At 39.0% G+C, this 21,886-nt stretch overlaps 1 protein-coding gene across 2 annotated transcripts in view; it reads left to right on the plus strand.

Annotated features, from left to right (window-relative positions):
* KLHDC10 (kelch domain containing 10) overlaps positions 1-20,633 on the plus strand; it is a 61,967-nt gene extending 41,334 nt beyond the window's left edge. For both annotated transcript variants that reach the window (XM_041727691.1, XM_041727692.1), the window contains 8 exons: positions 4,863-5,084; positions 6,473-6,627; positions 9,002-9,150; positions 10,751-10,835; positions 11,679-11,745; positions 12,291-12,338; positions 14,371-14,510; positions 15,467-20,633. In XM_041727691.1, the coding sequence (XP_041583625.1) occupies positions 4,863-5,084; positions 6,473-6,627; positions 9,002-9,150; positions 10,751-10,835; positions 11,679-11,745; positions 12,291-12,338; positions 14,371-14,510; positions 15,467-15,676 (1,076 nt within the window). In that variant the 3' untranslated portion in view covers positions 15,677-20,633. The remainder of the gene's footprint in view (positions 1-4,862; positions 5,085-6,472; positions 6,628-9,001; positions 9,151-10,750; positions 10,836-11,678; positions 11,746-12,290; positions 12,339-14,370; positions 14,511-15,466) is intronic.
* Positions 20,634-21,886: the final 1,253 nt, after the last annotated feature.

Here is a 21,886-nt window from a genome sequence, read left to right on the forward strand (position 1 = left end):
TCTGAGTATAAAAATCAAAACTATAAAATTGCTAGAAGTAAATGAAAATATTTTTATAATTCTTTTTTTTATTTTTATAATTCTATGATTCAGAGATAAATGAGATAGAAAGCAGTCTTTTTCTTGTCTTTCTTTCTTTCTTTTTTTTTTTCCAAAGGAACTTTTATTAAAAGATTGAGAGATTGGGGCAGCCCCCGTGGCACAGTGGCTTAGCGCTGCCTGCAGCCCAGGGCGTGATCCTGGAGACCCTGGATCGAGTCCCACGTCAGGCTCTCTGCATGGAGCCTGCTTCTCCCTCTGCCTGTGTCTCTGCCTCTCTCTCTTTCTCTCTCTCTGTAGAATATGAATAAATAAAAAAATAAAAATCTTAAAAAAAAAGGATTGAGAGATTCAGTTATATGGAAACTTCCATACATTAAAAGATGCCATAAACAAAAGACAAGCTGCAAGCTGGACGAAAGAAATACAATAAATAAATAATTTCCACAAATCTGTGAGATAACCCAGTAGATGGAAAAGTAGGAAAGGGATATGATTGTGCAGTTCCCCAAAGAAGAAATATAAATGGGCTGAGAAACATGTGAACTAGTAAAAATCAGGGAAGTACCAATTATCTGAGACCACTTTGCACCCTTACCGATGGGCACAAATGAAAAAGGTTGAAGAGGAGTGAAGAAATAGGCACTTCCAGAAAGCATTGCTGGGAATATAAATTGTTGCGGTCTTTTTGGAAAGCAATATGGCTCTATCACATTGTATTTTTTTTTTAAATTTTTATTTATTTATGATAGTCACAGAGAGAGAGAGAGGCAGAGACATAGGCAGAGGGAGAAGCAGGCTCCATGCACCGGGAGCCTGACGTGGGATTCGATCCCGGGTCTCCAGGATCGCGCCCTGGGCCAAAGGCAGGCGCCAAACCGCTGCGCCACCCAGGGATCCCTCACATTGTATTTATAACAATTTAAAGCGTATTTTCCTTTAACCCAAAGAACTTACACATTGGTATATGAACGTATGTAATGGAAGCTTTGTTGTAATGTTGTGATGGTGAAAACATTGGTAGCAACCTAATCATCTGTCACCTTACGTTGGACAGCTAGCTTCTTTATTTGGTCTAGAAACTAAAGCCCATTTTCCTGGTTACCGTACTTTCTGCTTTTGCCCTGGGGTAAAGAGCAAGTGTTCGTGACAAGGTGAGCACATGTAAGAGAAAATGGCTCAAACATCGTAGGTACATGCTCCCTTAGCTGGATGTTACCTTCTGGATACTGGAAGTCCACCTCTGCATACAAGTTCAGTTTTAATTTTTGACTTTTTAACATTTTACTTTTTTATATTTTCTAGTGGAAGTTCCTGAATCAGGTAATCTAATTCTCTGGGTGATTTTATTAGTGGCAAGTCATTTTTAGGAAAGTAGGATTTGCACATGGAGAATTTGGGGGAGGATTCAGATAACTATCTAACAATCTAAAACCCAATTTTATTTTGGTCAAGGCTGATGAGCCTGTGCTATATCCCACATAATGAAAATCAATGCTTAGTCTCCATGGCATTAGCCCTGACAAATTCACATGATTTATTTAAAATAAAATTTGACTTTCTGATACGTTAGTCACTCTTGGGCTATAAATATGTACAAAGAAATCTCTAGTTACTTACTAAAGAGAAAAAAGTGTTACCTCTTTACTCCCAGCTATCAGACTTCTTGACAGCATGTTTAATATTTATCAAACATTGATCAGATGCTCTTTACCCAGCAATTTAATTTGCATAGATAATGAAATTACTTACAAAAGCCAACAATTGAGTTAGACCAGCTCTGTTCAATAGAAATGTTTTAAAATTTTCTGGTAGTCACATTAAAAGAGTAAAAGACAGATGGCATTAATTTTAATACTTTTAGTTAACTCAGGACATCAAAAATATCATTTCAACATATTTTATATGAAAATTAGTAATTTTATATTCATTTTTGGATACTAAGTTATTGAAATCCAGTGGGTATTTACATTGAAAGCATATCTCTGTTTGGACCATCCTCATTTCAAATGCTCAACATTAACATACTCAGGACTAGAGTATAATAAGCTCTAGAGGACAAAAATGGTAGTGGTCCACTGTATCCCCAGCACCTTACACAGTACCTGGTACATAGCAAGTATCCACTAATATTTTTGGCTTAATTAATGAATCAGTGAGTAGATAAATATAAAACCATCTTTTCACTAACTCCTCAACCTTTTTTTTAACTCCTCAACCTTTAATCTAAGTTAACATTTGTCACAAAAATAGTTGTCAACTTATAATGGAATATCTGCTATACAGCCACTGAGAGAAAATCCTAGAATATATTGTATGTCTTTTCATATTTGTCGAAAAGCAATTTAAAAAAATTATCTGTTTATTCCAGGTGGTAAAGCAAATGACATTTTAGAGATTCTTAGAGTTCCCATCTGTTGACCACAGCAACTCTGTTATGTTTTTTTCTTTAAATTTGCCTCCCTGATTTTTAGAAGCATTTCTGCTTTGAGAAGACTATTGCACAATTCCATCCCCTGCCCTGGAAATCCTATATCTCTTAAGTTCATTGAGAGCTATATACTGTTTTGATCATCCCTGTCACTGTGTACTTTGACCTGAAAACTGATTTCACTAAATCAGTGAGGCTCTTAGTGTCTTTTTTATAACTCCAACTGTTTCAGGTGTTGTGGGTAATACAAGGATAATTGTTATATATGCTCTTTGCCCTTGAGGAGCTTATAACCTATTTGGAGAAGAAAACAAATGTTAACAAAATGAGTAGAGAAAAACTAGTTTTGTAAATTTTTGTTTAGTTTTTTTTGTGTGTGCCTTAGGCTTGCTGCTAGGAAGGTGAATGAATGCAACTACATTCCTCTTTCTTCAAATAGCTCACAGATACTTGGAAAGATTCCAAATAAACCAATAAACATTTTAATAGAAATATGAAAAATCTGTGAGTTACAAGAATAATATCCCCTTATACAGATGAGGAAGCTGAGACGCAGTGAGGGTCAGTGACTTGCTCAAGGTAGCAGTTAGAAAAAACCTGGATTCAAATCTAGATATTTGTAGGAGCCTTTGCTTTATCTTCCACACCACACTTTCTGTGTTTCAAGATTCCTAGAAAGAGAAATTGAGTTTTTTAGTTGAGGTAAATCACAGCTCATGAGTAAATTTTCTAACTGTAGTTTGCTTAATACTATATTCATGTATTTACATAGTTACGGTGTAATAATCCTATTGTGTGTATTTGAATTGCAGGGTACTGAACCATAAAGGCCCTAGGTTGTTTTTTTTTTAAGACTTTATTTATTCATGAGAGACACACGAGAGAGGCAGAGACACAGGCAGAGGGAGAACCAGGCCCCATGCAGGGACTCCAGGATCACACCCTGGGCCTAAGGCGGTGCCAAACTGCTGAGCCACTCAGGGATCCCCCCCCCCTAGGGTTTTATTGACAAGAAAGCTGTAAGGGCTTGACTCAGAGGCATTTCCACAAGTAGGCATTGAAGGGTAGGGGACCAGGCCAAGGGCTAAGGGAAGAACGTGGCTTTCCAAGCAGAGAGACAAACTAAAGCAGGAGTGTGAGAGATCAAGACAAACTTAGGTCATGAGAGGCTCAAAATAACAGACTGAGGACTCTGTACTTGAGCAGGAAGGAGCCAGCAGAAATTCTCAGGCAGGACTGACAGGAGTTGAGGGATTCAGTGATCATGTTTCATTTGTTTTTTAGTTTCTCTAAGTCTGTGTGACTTCTTTTTAGTTCTTATTGGAAATTATACCCTAGGAAGTGGTATTTTGATTAAGAGAATTTATAAAGCCTATGTTAGGTTGGTAATAAGTATTTATTTATATAACAGATGTTTGTTAGGTGTCCAGCATCGTCCTAAATATTAATTAACGTTATACTAGTATCTATTCCTAATATAAGAAAGTAGCTAAGTCTAGGGTACCAGACAACAAGAGACAACAATAGTAGCTTCTTATTCCATCCAGTATGGACTTAAGCATCCTTGGTTCTATAGCTATGTAAGAGTTTGTGTAGGCTGGTATAAAAAATTGTAAGGATAATAGAAATAACATAACATTTTAGGACTTTTTACTCTAAAATAACCTTGAAGTAATTTTTGGTGAATTAGTTGATGTAATTTAAACTTCAGAAAGCTTTTAAATATAAATTGTAGCTTTTCTTAGTAAAGCTCTTAATAGAATGAAAGATGCTCTTTGAGATAACTATAAGGATATTTTTTGTTAACTGCCATAATGTCTGGAGTGGTATTTAAATTCTAAATTTTGCTATAACTTTGAAAGCTAGTTTTCTTTTTTTAAGTGTTTAATTATATATTGTGGACAAATCATAGGTTTTATGTGTGTGTATTTTTATTTATACATGACTCATTCACATTTGTGATTATATTTATGTAGTACTCTAATATTTTCAGTTTAATTTAGTTGGCCTGTGTTTTTGTTCTCCTCTAAGGAAATTAGAAAATTTGCCCTGTTAGCTTTTGGCTTATTAAACCCCTCCTCCTTCTTTTCTTGAAAATTTCAAGTTGTCAGCCATTCTCTTGAGTTTATAATGCTATTTTACCTCCCTTGGAAAAAAATTTTTTACAGTTACCAAATCTGAAAATAGTCATATGAAATAGAAATGGAGGCTAGCTCCTTAAAATCTTAAGTAGTGTGTGTGAATGTAAAAAATAACCTAAGCAAATAAAAAGTAAATCCATGTTATAAATCTTCCCTGATTCCCTTTTAAAGCTAAAATGATTGTGACCAAATTTTGTTTGTGCTTTTAATCTGCTTGGCCATCTGTGGAAAACTGTCTTCTTCTCTCGTAGGCCACAGACCTCCACCAGCACGAAGTGGACATCGTTGTGTGGCAGATAATACCAACCTCTATGTGTTTGGAGGTTATAACCCAGATTATGATGAATCTGGAGGGCCAGATAATGAAGACTATCCTCTCTTCAGGGAACTTTGGAGGTATCATTTTGCTACAGGAGTATGGCACCAGATGGGCACAGATGGCTACATGCCCCGGGAACTGGCATCTATGTCACGTGAGTGCAAGAGTTCTGAACTTTTGACTTTATGAAATGTCTGTGAGGTTGGTTCAAGGTCACATGATTCTTGTCAATAACTTGTAATACAACTATAATATGATTAAACTCTGTTAAGGGATGGACTTTTTACTATGGTAATAATATAGCATGGTGATTCAGAATCACTTGGGAGTTGGCTAGTCCTGAGTTGGAATCTAGCTGTTTGCCATTTACTTGCTTGATGACTTCTAGGTTCAAGCTCCTTACCTGTAAAATGGAATTAATAATATCTCATAGGGTTCAGGATATAAAGTATCACATATATGTAGGCAAAATGTAGTCAAGGATCAACTGAGGGGGGCTTATTATGACAATAATAGCATTTGAACAAAGTACTGCACGTGTAGTGTCTGTTTACCCCACAACATCTCTATGATGCACACATTAGAATTATTGCCATTGTACAAATGAGAAACGAAGGCTAAAGAGAGGCCCTGCAACAGTGGCTAAGAGTGCAGGCTCTGGAGCCAGAATGCCTGCTTGAATCCTATCTTGGCAAGGTTCTTTTTGGGAAACCTTCAACAAGTATTTAAAACACTCTCCACTTCATCTCATCTTCTGTAAACGTGGAGAAGATAGTATTAGTTCTTACTTCATAGGGTTGTTGCGAAGATTAATTTGGAAAGATTGAATAACTTTACTGAGGTCGCCTGAGAATTAAAACCTAGCTCTTGCTGGCTCCAGAGCCCATGCTGACTCTTACACTCTATCAGCTGAAGAGCTGAATCTTAAAAATGCCATTGAAATAATACAGTAGCACGATTTGGGGAGTATTTGTCATTAGAGAAAGAATGTGTGTGTGTGTGTGTGTGTGTGTGTGTGTGTGTGTGCAAGAACACCGAAGTTACCAGCAGGATATTGGTGTTTCTTTTTATCTGGTGGAAGATTAAGATGATAGAAACATAATTTAAAATGTAGAGATCATTCATTCCCCTGACAAAAAACAGAGTGATCCTCTTATCCCTTCATCCAGAGTCCTGCTGGGTCTTTGCTGAGGCAAAGATAATACTTCATTCTCCTCTGCTTTGCCATGTACTTGAACTGTCTTCGGTGGCACTGGTGTACCGCAGTTCATATCATTCAGCATTGTTAGGCACAGTGTCTCATGAGCTCCAAAAATACGAGCTGGATACATGTCCCATACTAACAATGAGCCAGCTGTTTTATATAGTTCACATAGAATGTGAATGAATCCTTTTTCTGCAGAACTTTATAGTAGTTAGATGTCAGTGGTTTGAGCTATCTTCTAGGAACATTTTTGTAGTGTCTCAGTAATTCTGGGTCCCTGTGGAAACATACTGCAGGTAGCCAGTATATAAATGGAATCTGTGTGTCTCCTTCCCCAGTTGTGCTGCATGGAAACAACCTGTTGGTATTTGGAGGTACAGGCATCCCGTTTGGTGAGAGCAATGGCAATGACGTCCACGTGTGTAACGTGAAGTATAAGAGATGGGCTTTACTCAGCTGTCGGGGGAAGAAACCCAGTCGTATATATGGACAGGTACTAATCCATGGCCAATCATGGTGGTTGTATTTGTGCAGATTTTTCTAGTTCTGGGGACAATGTCAGAATATTTGTTACCACTTTTTTTTTAAGAGTATGAATTCACAGTTTAATATTTGATTTTTCAGTTCATTTTTAAAAAAGATTTTATTTATTTGAGACAAGAGAGAAAGCATAAGTTGAAGGGCAAAGAGAGAGGGAGAAGCAGACTCCCCACTGAGTAGGAAGCCCGACAGGGGGCTCAATCCCAGGATCCTGGGATCACAACCTGAGCTGAAGGCAGATGCTTAACCAACTGAGCCACCCAGGTGCCCCCACCCTAGTTATTTTTTTTTTTTAAGTTTTATTTATTAGAGAAAGAGTATATGCACATGAGTAGGGGGGAGGGTAGCGGGAGAGAGAATCCTCCAGGAGACTCCCCACTGAACACGGAGCCCCATACAGGGCTTGATGTCATGACCCTGAGATCATTATCTGAGCCCAAACCAAGAGTCAGGCACTCAACTGACTAAGCTACCAAGGCACCCCCTGATTTTTCAGTTCTAATGTGAAGTTGTAATTTGCAAATCTGGATGCTCACCTCCTTTCCTTTTTTTCCTTACTCTGTTTTCTAATCCAATTTGGGATCATGATCTAAATCTATACAGAAGGAGTACCTGGGTGGCTCAGTGGTTGAGTGTCTAGATGCCTTTGGCTCAGATTGTGATCCCAGGGTCCTGGGATCGAGTCCTGCATTGGGCTCACCATAGGGAGCCTGCTTTTCCCTCTGCCTATGTCTCTGCCTCTCTCTGTATCTCTCATGAATAAATAAATAAAATCTTAAAAAAATAAAAATAAATCTATACAGAAGTATTTTTAAATGTCAGGACCCACTTCACCTCCACTCTCACCCCCAGTAGAGATTGGGCTCTACATACAATCTGGGTGCTATCATCTCTAGAACTATATGATTTTTTTGGAGAGCTTTCTAACCTAAGTAATAGAGTAGATATCTCTGCACTTGGAAAGAGACTTTTATATAGACTAATCTGAGCTAAAATGCAGATTATGTGGAGATTAGTTTCTAGTTAGGTTCAAGTGGTTCAAACCTTAGGTTTGAAAAGTTATATCCAAAAAGCTAGAGAACAACCCACTAACATCAGAGACCCTTTGAGAGTAATGGGCTAAGCTTAAAACAACTTTAGCTTCTTTTTCAACTGGCCAACATTAGTACTGATAAATACCTTCTGAGCTATGTGTAGAGGTACATAGTGGATAACTCAGTATTCCACCAGAGAAGACATTAAAACTCTGGAAAAATGACCATAACAAAAGCTGAATTTATGCTGAAGGGAGTCTGGTGGAAAATGTGAAGTCTTTAGGACTGCCAACTCTAGACAGTATATTTTACTTAAGGGCTTCTGGTGGCTTATTTTCTTATCTGCTTCTTCTTCCTGAGAGCTTTTTTTTTTTCACACTGCTGAGAAAGAGAAGCAGCTTTGCATGGAAATGCTCATGTCCATGATGTATACATTCTTTGGTTTGCTTGGACCCATAAGGAATATCCAACCCTCTTGCCTATTTAGGTAGAACTGCTTTCCAGTTGAGCAAAGCTTTACTTTCCTTTTTTCTCTCTTTTTTTTTAAGGTTTATTTACCTTTATTTGGTTTTTAGATTGAAAGAGAGAGAGTGCATGCATGTGAGGGGAAGGGGCAGAGGGAGAGGGAGAAACAGGCTTTCCCACTGAGCAGGGAGTCCAATGTGGGACTCAGTCCCAGGATCCTGAGATCATGACCTGAGCCAAAGACAGACACTTAGCCAGCTGAGCTACTCAGGCACCCAGGGAGAGAGTCTGAAGTAGACTCCATGCAGAGTAGCCCGATGCGGGGCTCGATCTCACGTCCCTGAGACCATGACCTCAGCCAAAGGCAAGAGTCGGACACTCAACTGACTGTACCGCCCAGGCACCCCAAAGCTTTACCTTTCTAAAAATGATTTCTGGGTTTTCTAAAATCTTTAATCATTTATTTATTTGTTTATTTTAAAATATTTTTTTTAAAGGTTTTGTTTTTTATTCATTTATTTGAGAGAAAGAGTGTGGGGGGAAGAGCAGGGGAGAGGGATGAGCAGACTCCCCTCTGAGCAGAGAGTACAGTGCAGGGCTTGATCCCACCACTGTGACAAAACCTGAGCCAAAATCAAAAGTTGGATGTTCAACCAACTGAGCCACCTAAGTGCCCTAAAATCTTTAATCTTTTAAAAATCTGATCTTTTAGAAGGTTAAAAAGTACAAGAGAATTTCATGAAGTCTGATTTTGGGGTATTTAATAAGTTTATATTCTTTAACCAAGTGTTAATGAGTCAGTGGTTTTCACTTTTCCTTGATATCCAGGCCATGGCGATCATCAATGGCTCCCTTTATGTTTTTGGAGGGACAACTGGCTATATTTACAGCACAGATCTGCATAAATTAGATCTCAATACCAGAGAGTGGACACAACTGAAACCAAACAACCTATCCTGTGATCTGCCAGAAGAGAGGTGAGGTTCTAGGATCAAAGCATATTTATTCTTTCTTGCTAAGATTTGACTTTTTTCAGAATATTGGTAATACAATTTAAAGAAAACTCTTATAGTTTGGTTAAAATAGCCAACTAGCTGGTAGATCCCAGTTCAGCATTCAAGAAAGGTCTTCTAGTTACAGAATGATTCTTCTCCCTTAACTATAGTTTTTTTCTCATACTATTTCTTTTTATATCTAATTTTTCTGCCTTAGGAAGATAGTAACACTTTGAAAAATAAACCAAGGGTAGCAAATGTAATTAAGTATCATATTGCAGACAAAACAATTACTTTCTAGTTACTTTTTGATTTTCCTTCTTAACTTGCATATTGGGATTCTTAGGCTCATTTGCTCTCAGCTGTACACCCAGAGTGCCTGTGGCACTCAATTACCATAGTGGTACTCAATGAATATTGATCAGATGGATGGATGGGTGGGTGGGTGGATGGGAGGAAGGACATTCATTTTAAGTGCCCTGTTAGGCACGCAAACATCTCTTGGTGCTTCTAGGTGCCTTCTGGGAGCAGTCCTCAGGCCTTCCATTTTTCTTTCCTAATAGAGGAATTACTACCTCTTAGAATTTAACTCTGTGAAATACTTAAATTTTTCCCCTCTGGTTTAAAAGCAAAGATAGTAAACATTTTTTATTCACTTGGTTTAGATGAATCCAGTTCCCTCTTTGTTTCCTTTAAACAAAATGACATGTAGGTGCTAAGGAAAACTTTATTGTAGTATGTCAGTGGGCTGATGATTGCAGAGCTTCTGTGTGAAGACTTGGGAGGTGGGCTGCTACTGGTATAATTTTGATGTAATTTATTTTATCAGCACCAGGGCCTTCAGGGGAAGGAGGAAATAGATTAAGTTTTCAAAGCATTTTCACATGGTTGCCTTCTTGAATCATTTTATGGACATATTATAAATTGTTTCAGCTTCTAGCTAGACTGCTTGGATAAAAGTTCTGGTAGGTGTTTCATATTATATTCTCAGTTCTATGTAACAATCTTTCTGATATCTTTGTATCTGTTAAATAAGTAACTTAATTTGAAAGCCCATAGTCTAGGGTTTCTAATGAAATGTACAACAGATCACTTTTTAAAAATTCTGTAGTAATTTCCTCCCTTATACAAAGTTACCACAAAAAGATGATAGAAAATCTGGAAAATACAAATAAGCAAAATAAATAAAATAAAAAACAAAACCTAAAACCTAAATCTAGAGATAAACAGGGTTAATATTTGGGATGTATCTCTGTAGTCATTTTCTATGCATATTTGGGTATCTGTACGTTTTTAATGGATTATAGCCTATCTGCTCCTACATAACTTTTTCTTCAGTTAATGACATGAAAAGAAGTTCTCAGTGTATTAACCGTCCTCTCTGCCTACATTCTTATGGGTTGCACACTAATCCATTTTACATATGTTCTATAATTCATTTAACCAATTCACTATTGTTAAATACTTAGGTTATTCCTAATAATTTATTACTATGAATAATTATCCAATAAAAAGCCTGTGGCTAAATCTTAGGTAAATCACTTTTCACTTAATTATAAATGGATTTTATGTATGTTTTCAGATACAGACATGAAATTGCACACGATGGGCAGAGGATTTACATCTTGGGAGGTGGTACTTCCTGGACAGCTTATTCCTTAAACAAGGTATATTTGAAAATAATAATAATAATAATAATAGAGAAAAGGATAGAGAGAGGCATGTTTCATACATGCAAGATAATTATGTTACTATAGATAGTTGAATTTTTGAACAGGTTCTTTGTTAACACCTATTTTGTGTTCCATGTTCTTTATAACATATGGCCACACTCTGTGCCCCTGATATGCATTCCAGCTGACCATTGTATTGATCACACACGAAAATATATGAAAATCATCCCTGGCATAAACTGGATGAGGAAAGTGACTGAGAGGAAGATACAGTAGCTCGAATGAAGAAACTAATAAGGACTAGAGCCATGATGCTCAGAATGTGACCTCTCTATCATCATCAGTGCTATGTATATAAAAAGAACGGTCACATCTAGGGCTATGCATCTTTAGGAAGCTCTGAAAAGTTTTTATTCATCCATTGCTAAATCCTCATCTCCCAGGAGAAATCTTGATGAGGCTACAGAGCTCCTGGGCTGCTTTGGAATGTTTATTAGTCTTTTTCAAGTTTTGTCAAAACTGTGTTCTCCTATTTTCTTATCAACACTTACTTTTTTCTCATATAAAAATGATAAATGTTCATTGTAAAAAATGTGGCAGTTGCAGAATTCCAACTTTTTTTTTCTGTGATTTAAAAAAATTGGAATCCTATATCTGCTTAATTTTCAACTGCTTCATTTAATGTTTTGCTTTCCATTAAAATTAGGGAAGAATGGAGAAAAGCAAAAGAAACGAAGACTTTTCAACCAAGAATACATGTTTAAAAAATCCAGTTTTCAGGCTAGCTAAAATTATTTATGTGTGTGTGTCTTCTTTTGTTTTTTTCCCCCCCCCAAGATCCATGCATACAATCTTGAAACAAACGCATGGGAGGAAATTGCCACAAAACCCCATGAAAAAATAGGTAAATTTAAAATATTGATTCATGTATCTTTAATAAATATATTTTAATTTACTTGTTTTAGAGGAGAAAAATACTTTTATTGAGTTATATGACAAGTAAAATATCTGTTATGCTAGTATTATAAATTATTTTTATTCCTTAGTCCAATTATTATTCTTCCTCTGTAATTGTGCAGAGAGTTTTAATGGGGATTGTTGAGTTTTATGGAAACAGGGAAATGTGGGTGGGTTAGGAAGCAGACACTTGAATCAAGATCTACCTGTCTTTTTGCGGATTAAAAGGCTTGGGAAAGCCACTACACCCCTGCACCTACCATCCCATTTTGTTCCCCTGGCACCAGAGCCATTGTACAGTTATGGTGAGACTCAGATGGCCTTAGTTTAGTGTGAAATAAGGAATGATTGGAAGGACTAGTCAGTTTGCTTAATGCAACAGTGGGGTTGTTTTAAGTGAGCTACTCATAGTATGTCTTTCACCGTGGCACATTAACGTTAGTCTTCGTCTTTCTGTGAATAATTGAATTTCTGTGTTTATGTGTTTGGCAGGTTTTCCTGCAGCCCGAAGATGTCACAGTTGTGTTCAAATAAAAAATGGTAAGGCTTCTAGTTAACTTTATAATTGTATATGCTGAAAGTATCATATATATATGTGTGTGTGTGTGTATATATATATATATGTGTGTGTGTGTGTGTGCCATATATATATGTATATATATGGCATAATTTTGAGAATTGTCTATTTCTTGTAGTTTAAACTTGAAGGGAAATCTGTTAAGTTATGATTTTCTCAGTGGTTTTCATGAAGTACACGAGTAGGGTATTTAGGTTCCTTCAGTTACCAGAGATCTCAAAGATCAGCGATAAATAAGCTTTTATTATACTGCCTGACCTTTTAACACCCCACCCCCAAAAGATAATCTGTGGCTATAAGTGAGTAATACTGATAATCTTGACATATAATAGTGACCTTGGTGGACATAGTATTAAAATTACAATAACTCCTTCAGAGTGGTGTTTCATAAAGTTTATTCTGTGCTCTATCTGATGCCAAATAGGACTCTTGGCTCATTCTTTGGCCTTATTACAACAGAGGCATTGTATGGCTTCAGAAAGCAGCTGTGGCTACATCATCCAAGTGTGATAAATGACTCCTCTTTGGAAACCCTCCTGTCTTTTAATTCACAGCTTATTTTATAGTTTGGTAAATCACCTTCCATTTTTCCTGGGAGGAAGGTGTGTCTAAATGAGTTTGATAGCCCATATCCTTTCAGCAGTTGAGTTAGGATTTAACTAGGATTATGCTGCCATCTCCAGTACAGAGGCTTTTTATTTTGTTGCTGCTTTCCGGATAAGATGTGTAGATAGTGGGATTGTTCAGCTTTGCTTTGGAACTGAACTTTTCTTGTATCTTAGCCAAAAAAGTTTCCAGTATATTTTATAGTGTAATTAAGTATTGATTTAAACTTGATCTGGACCTAAATTAAGACTTGTATTCATGTGATTCACTGAGGCCAGGCACCACACCAATAGAATTCAGCCTTAGTTTGGGGCATTTAGTTTGAATGTTCACTTAGACTTTGTTACAAGTTGACCAGTTATAGCTATCTAATTTGACAAAACAACAACAATTAAAAACCTTTGATTTTTTGGGAAGGTTGAAAGAACGTAAGGAACTGTATAGATAAATAGGACTTCACACTGCCCCCTTTGGCTAAGGAAAGCTTGGAAGAACCACTTATGCCCCCAGACTGAACATTGCAGTGAATATTTCTCGGCAGGTTAAATGTCTACATAAGAGGATGTTTGTACGGGCAGACAAATATCCATCCTTCCTAGGACATTATTTGAAAGAAGAATTTGCAAACTGGTGGCCTGCAGTTATGTTTTGTCTGGCTCATATATGTATTAAAATTGTTTGGATTAGCAGATAACACTTAAAAATTAAAAAAAAAAATTTAAGATTTTATTTATTTATTCATGAGAGATACACAGAGAGAAAGAGAGGCAGAGACACAGGCAGAGGGAGAAGCAAGCTCCATGCAGGGAGCCCGATGTGGGACTCGATCCCAGGTCTCCAGGATCAGGCCCTGGACTGAAGGCAGGCGCTAAACCGCTGAGCCACCTGGGCTGCCCAAAAAATCAAAATGTTAAAGAAAAAAATCAAAATGTTTCACTTAAAAAAAAAAAATCCAGATTTCCAGCTTCTCTGGAAAAATTGGAAGATCTGGCAGTTGCCGACCTTAAGTTCTACATGGTATTGATCAGCTGGTGCTGCATCACCATCTCCTCCTTTAGAGTGTGTGCACTCCTGTTTGCTTATTTTCCCTGGACCTTGTTCATTCACTTCCTGTGTCTGGTACCTGTAGGTATTTGAAGTTGAGGATCCAGACAGGAAGCCTACTTAGAGGCTTGCATCCTTAGGCCTAGTAAATATCCCAACATAATATCTATACTTTACTGAGGGACAAGACAGCAGCAAGAGGGAACCACCCAGCTAAAGTCCTGTGTGGTAGGGGCACATCTACTGAACTGGTCCCACGGCAGCTAGCCAGGTGATGTACCTCAAAACATGCTGTAGCTGTGATTCTCTTCTTTTGTTTGATCTGGGTCTCTCTTTTCTCAATAGATGTGTTTATTTGTGGGGGCTATAATGGAGAAGTGATCCTGGGAGATATCTGGAAGTTGAATCTGCAGACTTTCCAATGGGTAAAGCTCCCAGCTACCATGCCAGAGCCAGTTTATTTTCACTGTGCAGCTGTTACACCAGTAAGTGTTTATTTTCATATCTTCCTTACATAGTTGCAGGTGATAAGGAAATCTTTTTAGTGATACTAGCAAGAATAAAAGATTTTGAAATTACCAGCCTTGGATTAAGAATATGTTTCTAAAACTTTCTTCAAGAAAAAGCTGGCCCTTCCTCTGAGAAAAGGGGAGAGAAGCCATCATACGCGGTTTAAAAGAGCAGCATAAATGTCAAAGAGAGGCTGCATGTGGAGTTCAGTCCCTGGCCATTACATAAAAGGTGTTTTCTGGGAGGGCAGAATAGCTCTATCCCCATGATGCTTGTTTTTTTTTTTTTTTTTTTTTTTTTTAATTTTTTAAATTTATTTATGATAGTCACAGAGAGAGAGAGAGAGAGAGGCAGAGACACAGGCAGAGGGAGAAGCAGGCTCCATGCACCGGGAGCCTGACGTGGGATTCGATCCTGGGTCTCCAGGATCACGCCCTGGGCCAAAGGCAGGCGCCAAACCGCTGCGCCACCCAGGGATCCCAGATGCTTGTTGTCAAAGATCCCATTAGTGTCTCAAAAGCAAAGGCCTTTATTTTCATCTTTGTAGTCCCAGTATTTGGCACAGTGAATACTTAATTTAATGTTAGTTTAATGTTTGTTGAAGTTAAAAAAAAAAAGAAAGAGAGAGAGAGAGAGAGAGAAAGAGAAAGAAAGAAAAGGAAGAAAAAAGAAAGAAAAAGAAAGAAAGAAAGAAAGAAAGAAAGAAAGAAAGAAAGAAAGAAAGAGAAAGAAGCTAGTTTTCCCCTAGTAACTCATAAATTATTTAAACCCTTCTTGATCTCTGCACTGTGTTGGGATCAGTGAGAAATTCTTCTTTGCTTCACCTCATCTCAATTTGGCCTACTGTATATTTTTTTGCTGAATCTTCAGCCTAGGTATTGATTTCACTCCCATTTGAATTTATCCTCTTTTGACTGCCATTTGTTCGTAGGCTGGTTGCATGTACATTCATGGAGGAGTGGTGAACATCCATGAAAACAAACGGACTGGGTCATTGTTTAAGATCTGGCTGGTGGTACCTAGCCTGCTGGAACTGGCATGGGAGAAGCTGCTTGCGGCCTTCCCTAACCTAGCAAACCTCTCCCGAACACAGCTTCTGCACCTTGGACTCACACAGGGACTCATCGAGCGCTTGAAATGAGGATTTCTGGACTGTTCATTGATACTGGAAATGTTAATTTAAAGAGACTCCTTTATTTATGGGCAGTGTAGAATGTGCTACAAAGAGGATTGGTTACCCTGATCAAGGCCTTATTCAGAAAATACATCAGATGCCTTTCTGTAAATGGGTTTTAAGTTTATGGAAATCTCACTTTCCCTCGTGCTTCTTTCTTTGCTTGTCTCCCCCCCTGCCCCAATACACACACACACACATACTCACATACTCCCTCCTCCTTGATGGATTTGAGGGAAAGTCTGAAGGTACCTTAATAATGTTGTGAATCAAGATAAGATAAAGAATTTTTTAAAGGAACTCTGAAACTATGACCATGTCAGCCAGTGCTCTACAAGTTAAAGCAGCATCACTGACAAAAACAAATAAAATTTAGAAAAATTTAAATCCAGCAACAAGAATAGGAAGTTTCAGGATAGATAAAGAAGGCTAACCTTGAGAATTGTGCAGGTTATGTGCAAACCTAGATGTTTAACTTACTGTTTTTCAAGATGCTTCTAATTGAGTAGCTGGATCTGATGGCAGCACTGGTCAACATCTTGCAGCATAGATACCCAAACCCATCCTTTGATTTTGGAGGAAAGTCAAACGACTCAGCAACTCTTGATCAGTGATTTCTCATTTTTATGGTGCCAGAAATGGTTAGATTTGGCTCGTCATGAGGCTTCTGTGTGTTGTAGTCGTGCTGTTTATTGTTGCTCTTAGAAATTATGGCACCACGAACGTTTCAAATCAAGGAATTTATGGCGGTCAAAGTTCTTCGTTCTGGGCAATTTCAAAATTCTCCTGTGCTCATTGGTTTCAAGTATCTCTTTTGACTTCTTCGTGGGGGGGCTTGTAGACCTAAATATGTGGCAGAAATGCCATGGGACATAAAGTAAGCTTGTGAGAGGCCAGAGAAGAGCAGGGCAGAGTGGGCTTGGGTGCCAGGCTATGAGCCCCACTGGTCATTTTGGCCGCTTCCTTTTCACAACTTTTTTCTTTTTTGACACCGAGCCATGCACCTGCCATTCTCTCAGGCAACAGATTTTATCTCTAGAAAGCCAACTGGCCTTTGATTTTTCCCCTTAGCTTATTGTCTCCTTTTTTGTCTGCTTTTAATGTGCATGGTGCTGTGAGTAATTGTCTAGTTATTGGATAAAAGGTCTTGGGGGGGAGGGGAAGCCACAGGTCATCCTTCCCGAAGAACTAAGTATCATTTTAAAAACTAGCATGAGGAAGGAATGAAACTGAGGATCATTAGTTTTTTGGTGTGAAGTTTTAGTTCTGGTTTGTTTTGTTTTGTATTTTAACTCTAAAAAAGGAGTGACCTGAATTTTCACTTCTTTGCCATCAGGCTGCTAGATAATTGAACAAGTCACTGAGATGTGAGCATTTGGAAGTCCTCAGGTGTACACAAGGTGCTGCAGGCATACAAGAAGGCACAGTGCTGATCATCCCGTTGGTCACCTCACAACAGGAGACTCCAGTGGGAGATTTGGAACACATTTTTCCTTTAAGTGCCTCTTTTCCACTTAGTTTTTAAAGTTAGTCTTCTTTTTTCCTTCATCCCAGAAGGGATCTCTTTAGCTCATGTGTGGATTTAAAATCACCTTTGAGTTAAGGCTAAAAAGTTACCATCCAGTGTGGAGTTCTAGGGAAGAGAAAACTATGGTCCCTAGACTTGGACTCTTAACTTTCATGCCTTATTAGGACGTCCCATTCATGTTGGGTTGAGTTCAAGGAGCCAATAGTCTGCAAGAGTCTTAGAATATCACTACTCTGAGTTTGGATCCTTTTGGGGAAGTGAGGGGTATGGGGCAGAGGCAGGAAAAGGAGCAACTCCTCTAGAGGTCCCACCCCCATCTTGCCATGACCAAGTCTGTTTGACATTTAACCTGTTACCACCCGCTGCTAAGCTTACTCCAGTGAGGAGCTCTCTCCAGAGCAAGTCAGGTTGAGCAGCCCCATGAGTTCAAAACAAAGCTTTGCTGCATGACTCCAGCCCACTCTCTGGATATTTGGTGGAATATATCCAGTTAAATAAGCTGTGTTGTCTAGGGTGGTGAAAGGATTTTTTTAATGGATTTATATAGGGACCAAAGCCTGACTGCTAAGCCTCTGTGCTTATCCTTCCATGCTCCTTGGAAAATAAGCAGGTCTCTATAGCTTTGCTACACTGGAGAGCTAGAAAGAGGGTCTAGGTCAATCCACACTTGCTAGTAAAAAGGGATTTAAGCCTTCTGAGGGCAGTCTTCTCTGAGGTAGACTTTGGAGGCCTGACATCCAAGACCTTGTGTGTGACATTTTTATATTTTATAAAAGTACATATCCTGGGTCTGAAGTGTCTTCTTTTAATATAACACTAGTGAAAAGGATGTAGTGTGACCATCTCTGAGTGCTATAGAACCACACATATGCACATGTTCTGGATGCCAAATGAGTCTGTGTGTATGATGACTTAGATGTAGATGACTAGAATTTTATATAGGGGGTCCCCAGCCATTTAGTATACCTATAACCAGCACCCTGAATTCCTGACAGTTACTTGGTTTAGGAAAGTTTATGCCTGCTGCTTCTCTGCCTCTTTGAGGCACTCCCTGCCATCTTACTGCAGTCCTGTAAATTGAAGTGCAATATATAGAAACACATATGAATATATACAGATATTTATATAGGGTGTAACTATAAAGCAGGTAGACTACTTTTTTTTTTTTTTTAATCTGCTTTGGGGAAGCCAGCTCATTCCTTTAGAGTCAACTTATACCGAGGATTTGAGGTATGATCAGCTAGCATAAGCCAACTCTTGGTCAGTCTGGGTTTTCAAGTCTGTGTTTTCTTACTTCGATTCCTAGAGACTTTATATTCCTTGGGTTTGTTAGAGTTGAGACTTTTCCCCAGTCATCTTTGTACTATCTCATGTGTTCATAACTCCCTACATTTCTTTGCCCACAAAAAAGTCTACCTGTAAGGAATTTCCTAAATGGAGAATTAAAACCTAATATTTAATACTATCAGTTCTCCCATGTACATACTAATTTATCTGTGAACATAATGCTTTATTAAATGAAGACAATGATGCTTTCTTCATTTAATAAAATATTTTCCACATTCTGGAAAAATTTATAAACCAGTATAGAATAGATGGAAATTTTAACTGTTCTTCAGGGGCCAAACTAAAATCCTTTCCACTGGCAGAATTTTTTTCAGGGCCCTAGTGACATGGTGTAAAAATTTGCTCTAAATTATTCATGTCCATTACATAGATTTAAACATATAATAATAAACATTAACATTTCTAAGCAAAAGGTTTATTAACAGTGACCTTTGGTTACCCATTGTAGCAAGGGTAAAGCACATATAATTGAAATTCATAGATAATCAGTGTTTCAACTTTTCTATCAAATAATTGATTCATTTATATTCTTCCTCCCTAGCCCTCTCCCACAAGCACCTCCTTTTCAGTGGAATGGGGCTAATAAGTAGTTAGAAATGAAAAAGAAGAATCACAGAGGGCTAGAAACCAGCAAGCATATAAGCAGCCCTATTAGCTGTAATTGTCAATTTGATGACAGCTGTTGAATACTGAAATTAGGACCCACGGGTGGTAATCCTGAGTTGAGATGTTAACTCTTCACCCCTCTGCTTCCGCGTAGTGTTCCTGCCCTGAGTTCTAGGCTGTCTCTCCTCTAACCACCAAAGAGCTCTCAGCGCCTGTGGGAAGAAGCAGCTACTGTGTGTGATGCAGAGGAAATCCCATCATTTGAACACATTTCTTCGGCTCTTGACAAATACTTGCTTTTCCTCTGTTCTTGCAGGAGCCTTATTTCTTCCTTTGGAAATACCTTTTCCAGCCATATCGCTTGGCACATAGGAAAGGTCAAATTATCTTCTATGTCTGTGTTGGTCTTAATTCTGTAAAAGCAGTTTGTTTTTATGTGGTCTTACAGATGTTTAGGAAGTGGCACCATCACTAAGTTGTCCAGCTGCCAGCACTCTGATGTAGCACCAAAAGCCATTTCCTTCTTCTACATTGTCCTGGCATTGCACTCCAGGACAGGTGGGGGCTTATGGTCCTGTGATTGTGAGCTCCCCAAACTGGTCACTGTTAGCTCCAAGTGCTTTGGTTCCCCGAATTCCTTGGGACCCTCGGAGCATTGGCAGGGCCCAAGGCAGGCTTTGCAGGGCTCTGGACTCTGTGTGTGTGTTGCACAAATTGTGCCGGTGATGGCGTTTCCCTTCTGAGGTCACTGGATTTGCCAGAAAGAGACCTCTTCTCTTACCTGGTGTTACAACAAGAAGTTCTGAGTTGTGCTTCAAAAGTGATACCATCTTTTTAGTATAATTTTCATGATTTTATTTCATTTTATTTTATTTTCACTTTACAGAAGTTTTTTAAAGGCCCTGCTTAGTCAGTGTACAGGGTGAGCCAGAAGCAGTTTCACCAAGGTGTAGTAATTGCTGTTTTACTAGTTGCACATTTAGAATACAAAGGAGGCATCAGAAACACACTGACTTTTCCAAAGCCACTTCCTTGTACACAGAGTCTGAGCAGGGACAGCGCCAGGCATCTCCCTGTAAAGGCACCTGCCGATGAGGATTTGACTAGAAGAACGTAGGCAAGAAAGGGAAACCTCTCATGCAGTCTCTGAGGGCGGGCCTGGGCTTGGCTCTTCGTCCAGGGTATGCTTAGGCCACACACGATGCTTGCCTTACTTTAAAGCTATTTGCCACAGTCCTGTTAAGTAGTGTGGAAGTCCTTTTGCAGTCTGGTGTGCATGCCATATGATCAGGACAGCTTTTCCACCTTACCTGGTTTCCTACAGACAAGTAGGAGAAATAGTGAATTTACCCTAAAATGTCCAATCTGTATTTATGTACCTTGTCAGTGTTTTGCTGTTGGTTTTCTAAAAACAATCTGATCAATAAATCTTATCCAAATCTATGTGGTTGAAGGCTGCCTTGACTATCTGATGGTAATTTATGTGTCTGTGAGCTCACCTCCATGATGGAAGAAGCCACCCACCTCCACCGCCCCTTCCCAACCCACGAGCATCCACTTTACTTTGTAATATCAGTGAGTCATCTGCCTTCACTGCCTACTGTGGCTCCTTCCCTCTGCTCACCCCCTGGAACTCTGGAACACACCGCAATCCTCTCAGCAGAACGTGGTTCCCCTCAGGACATCAGCAAGGGAGTGAATGACCATGGGGGCAGGTCATATTTCCTTTGCCTGTCCCATCCCATATATTCCCCAAGCTACCCCTAGCCAAGTCTGTATGGACATATCAAGACTTCTCTGCAGAGCTGGGGGGCTACCAGGGAATTCACAGGGAAAATGTGAGTCTTTAGCATTGGGTGTCACGACTGTGTTTCCAATTCCAGGGAAAAGACCCAAGAGGAGCTGAGCCCTTCTCTGGGGTCCTTTGGGGATGAAACCACAGTTCCTAGCTCTGGCCTTGGTCTTCCAGCTGCTCCTTTCTCCAAAACCTCTGCTTTTGTCACTTCACCATCTTTTATGTTAAGCAGTGCTTTTATGCGGGCTCTGAAGTCTGCCATCAGTGGCACCTCTTAGTCTTCAGTGTTCCCATCAACCAACCATTGGATTATATATACCCTCCTGGGACTAATAATCTTAGATATCATAAACCAACAGGAGGAAAACATACAATTTCTACCCCTTAATGTGTGTGTGTGTGTGTGTGTGTGTATGTGTGTATATATATCTCCCCAGCCCACTTTACAGGTTTGGTTTGGTTTTTTAAAGATTTTCTTTGAGAGAGAAAGAGAGCAAGAGAGAGCATGAGCAGTGGAGAGAAGCAGGCTCTGCTCCCCATTAAGCCCCGATGTAGGGCTTGATCCCAGGACCCCGAGATCATGACCTGAGCTGAATGCAGATACTTAACCCACTGAGCCATCCAGGCGCCCCACCTTACAGTTAATACACTTATTTTATTTACACAGCAGTCTTGTTTCCTTTGCTTTCTTTCTCCTACCTCCTCCAAGGTAGAGTCCCCTGACACCCAGGAATGAGAAGTGGACCCTTCACCTTTTAGATTTTAGACAGCCAGAGCTTTGAAAAGAACTCCTGTTTGTATCTGATTTGGTTCTTAGTTACGCCGCAGCTTATCTTGGGTGGGAAGAGGTGACTGTGGCTTAGTTGGTTTGGGTGGTTTTGTTCTTCCAGTTCCCTGCATA

Source organism: Vulpes lagopus, chromosome 13 (genome assembly GCF_018345385.1).
Source record: "Vulpes lagopus strain Blue_001 chromosome 13, ASM1834538v1, whole genome shotgun sequence".
NCBI classification, from domain to species: Eukaryota; Metazoa; Chordata; class Mammalia; order Carnivora; family Canidae; genus Vulpes; species Vulpes lagopus.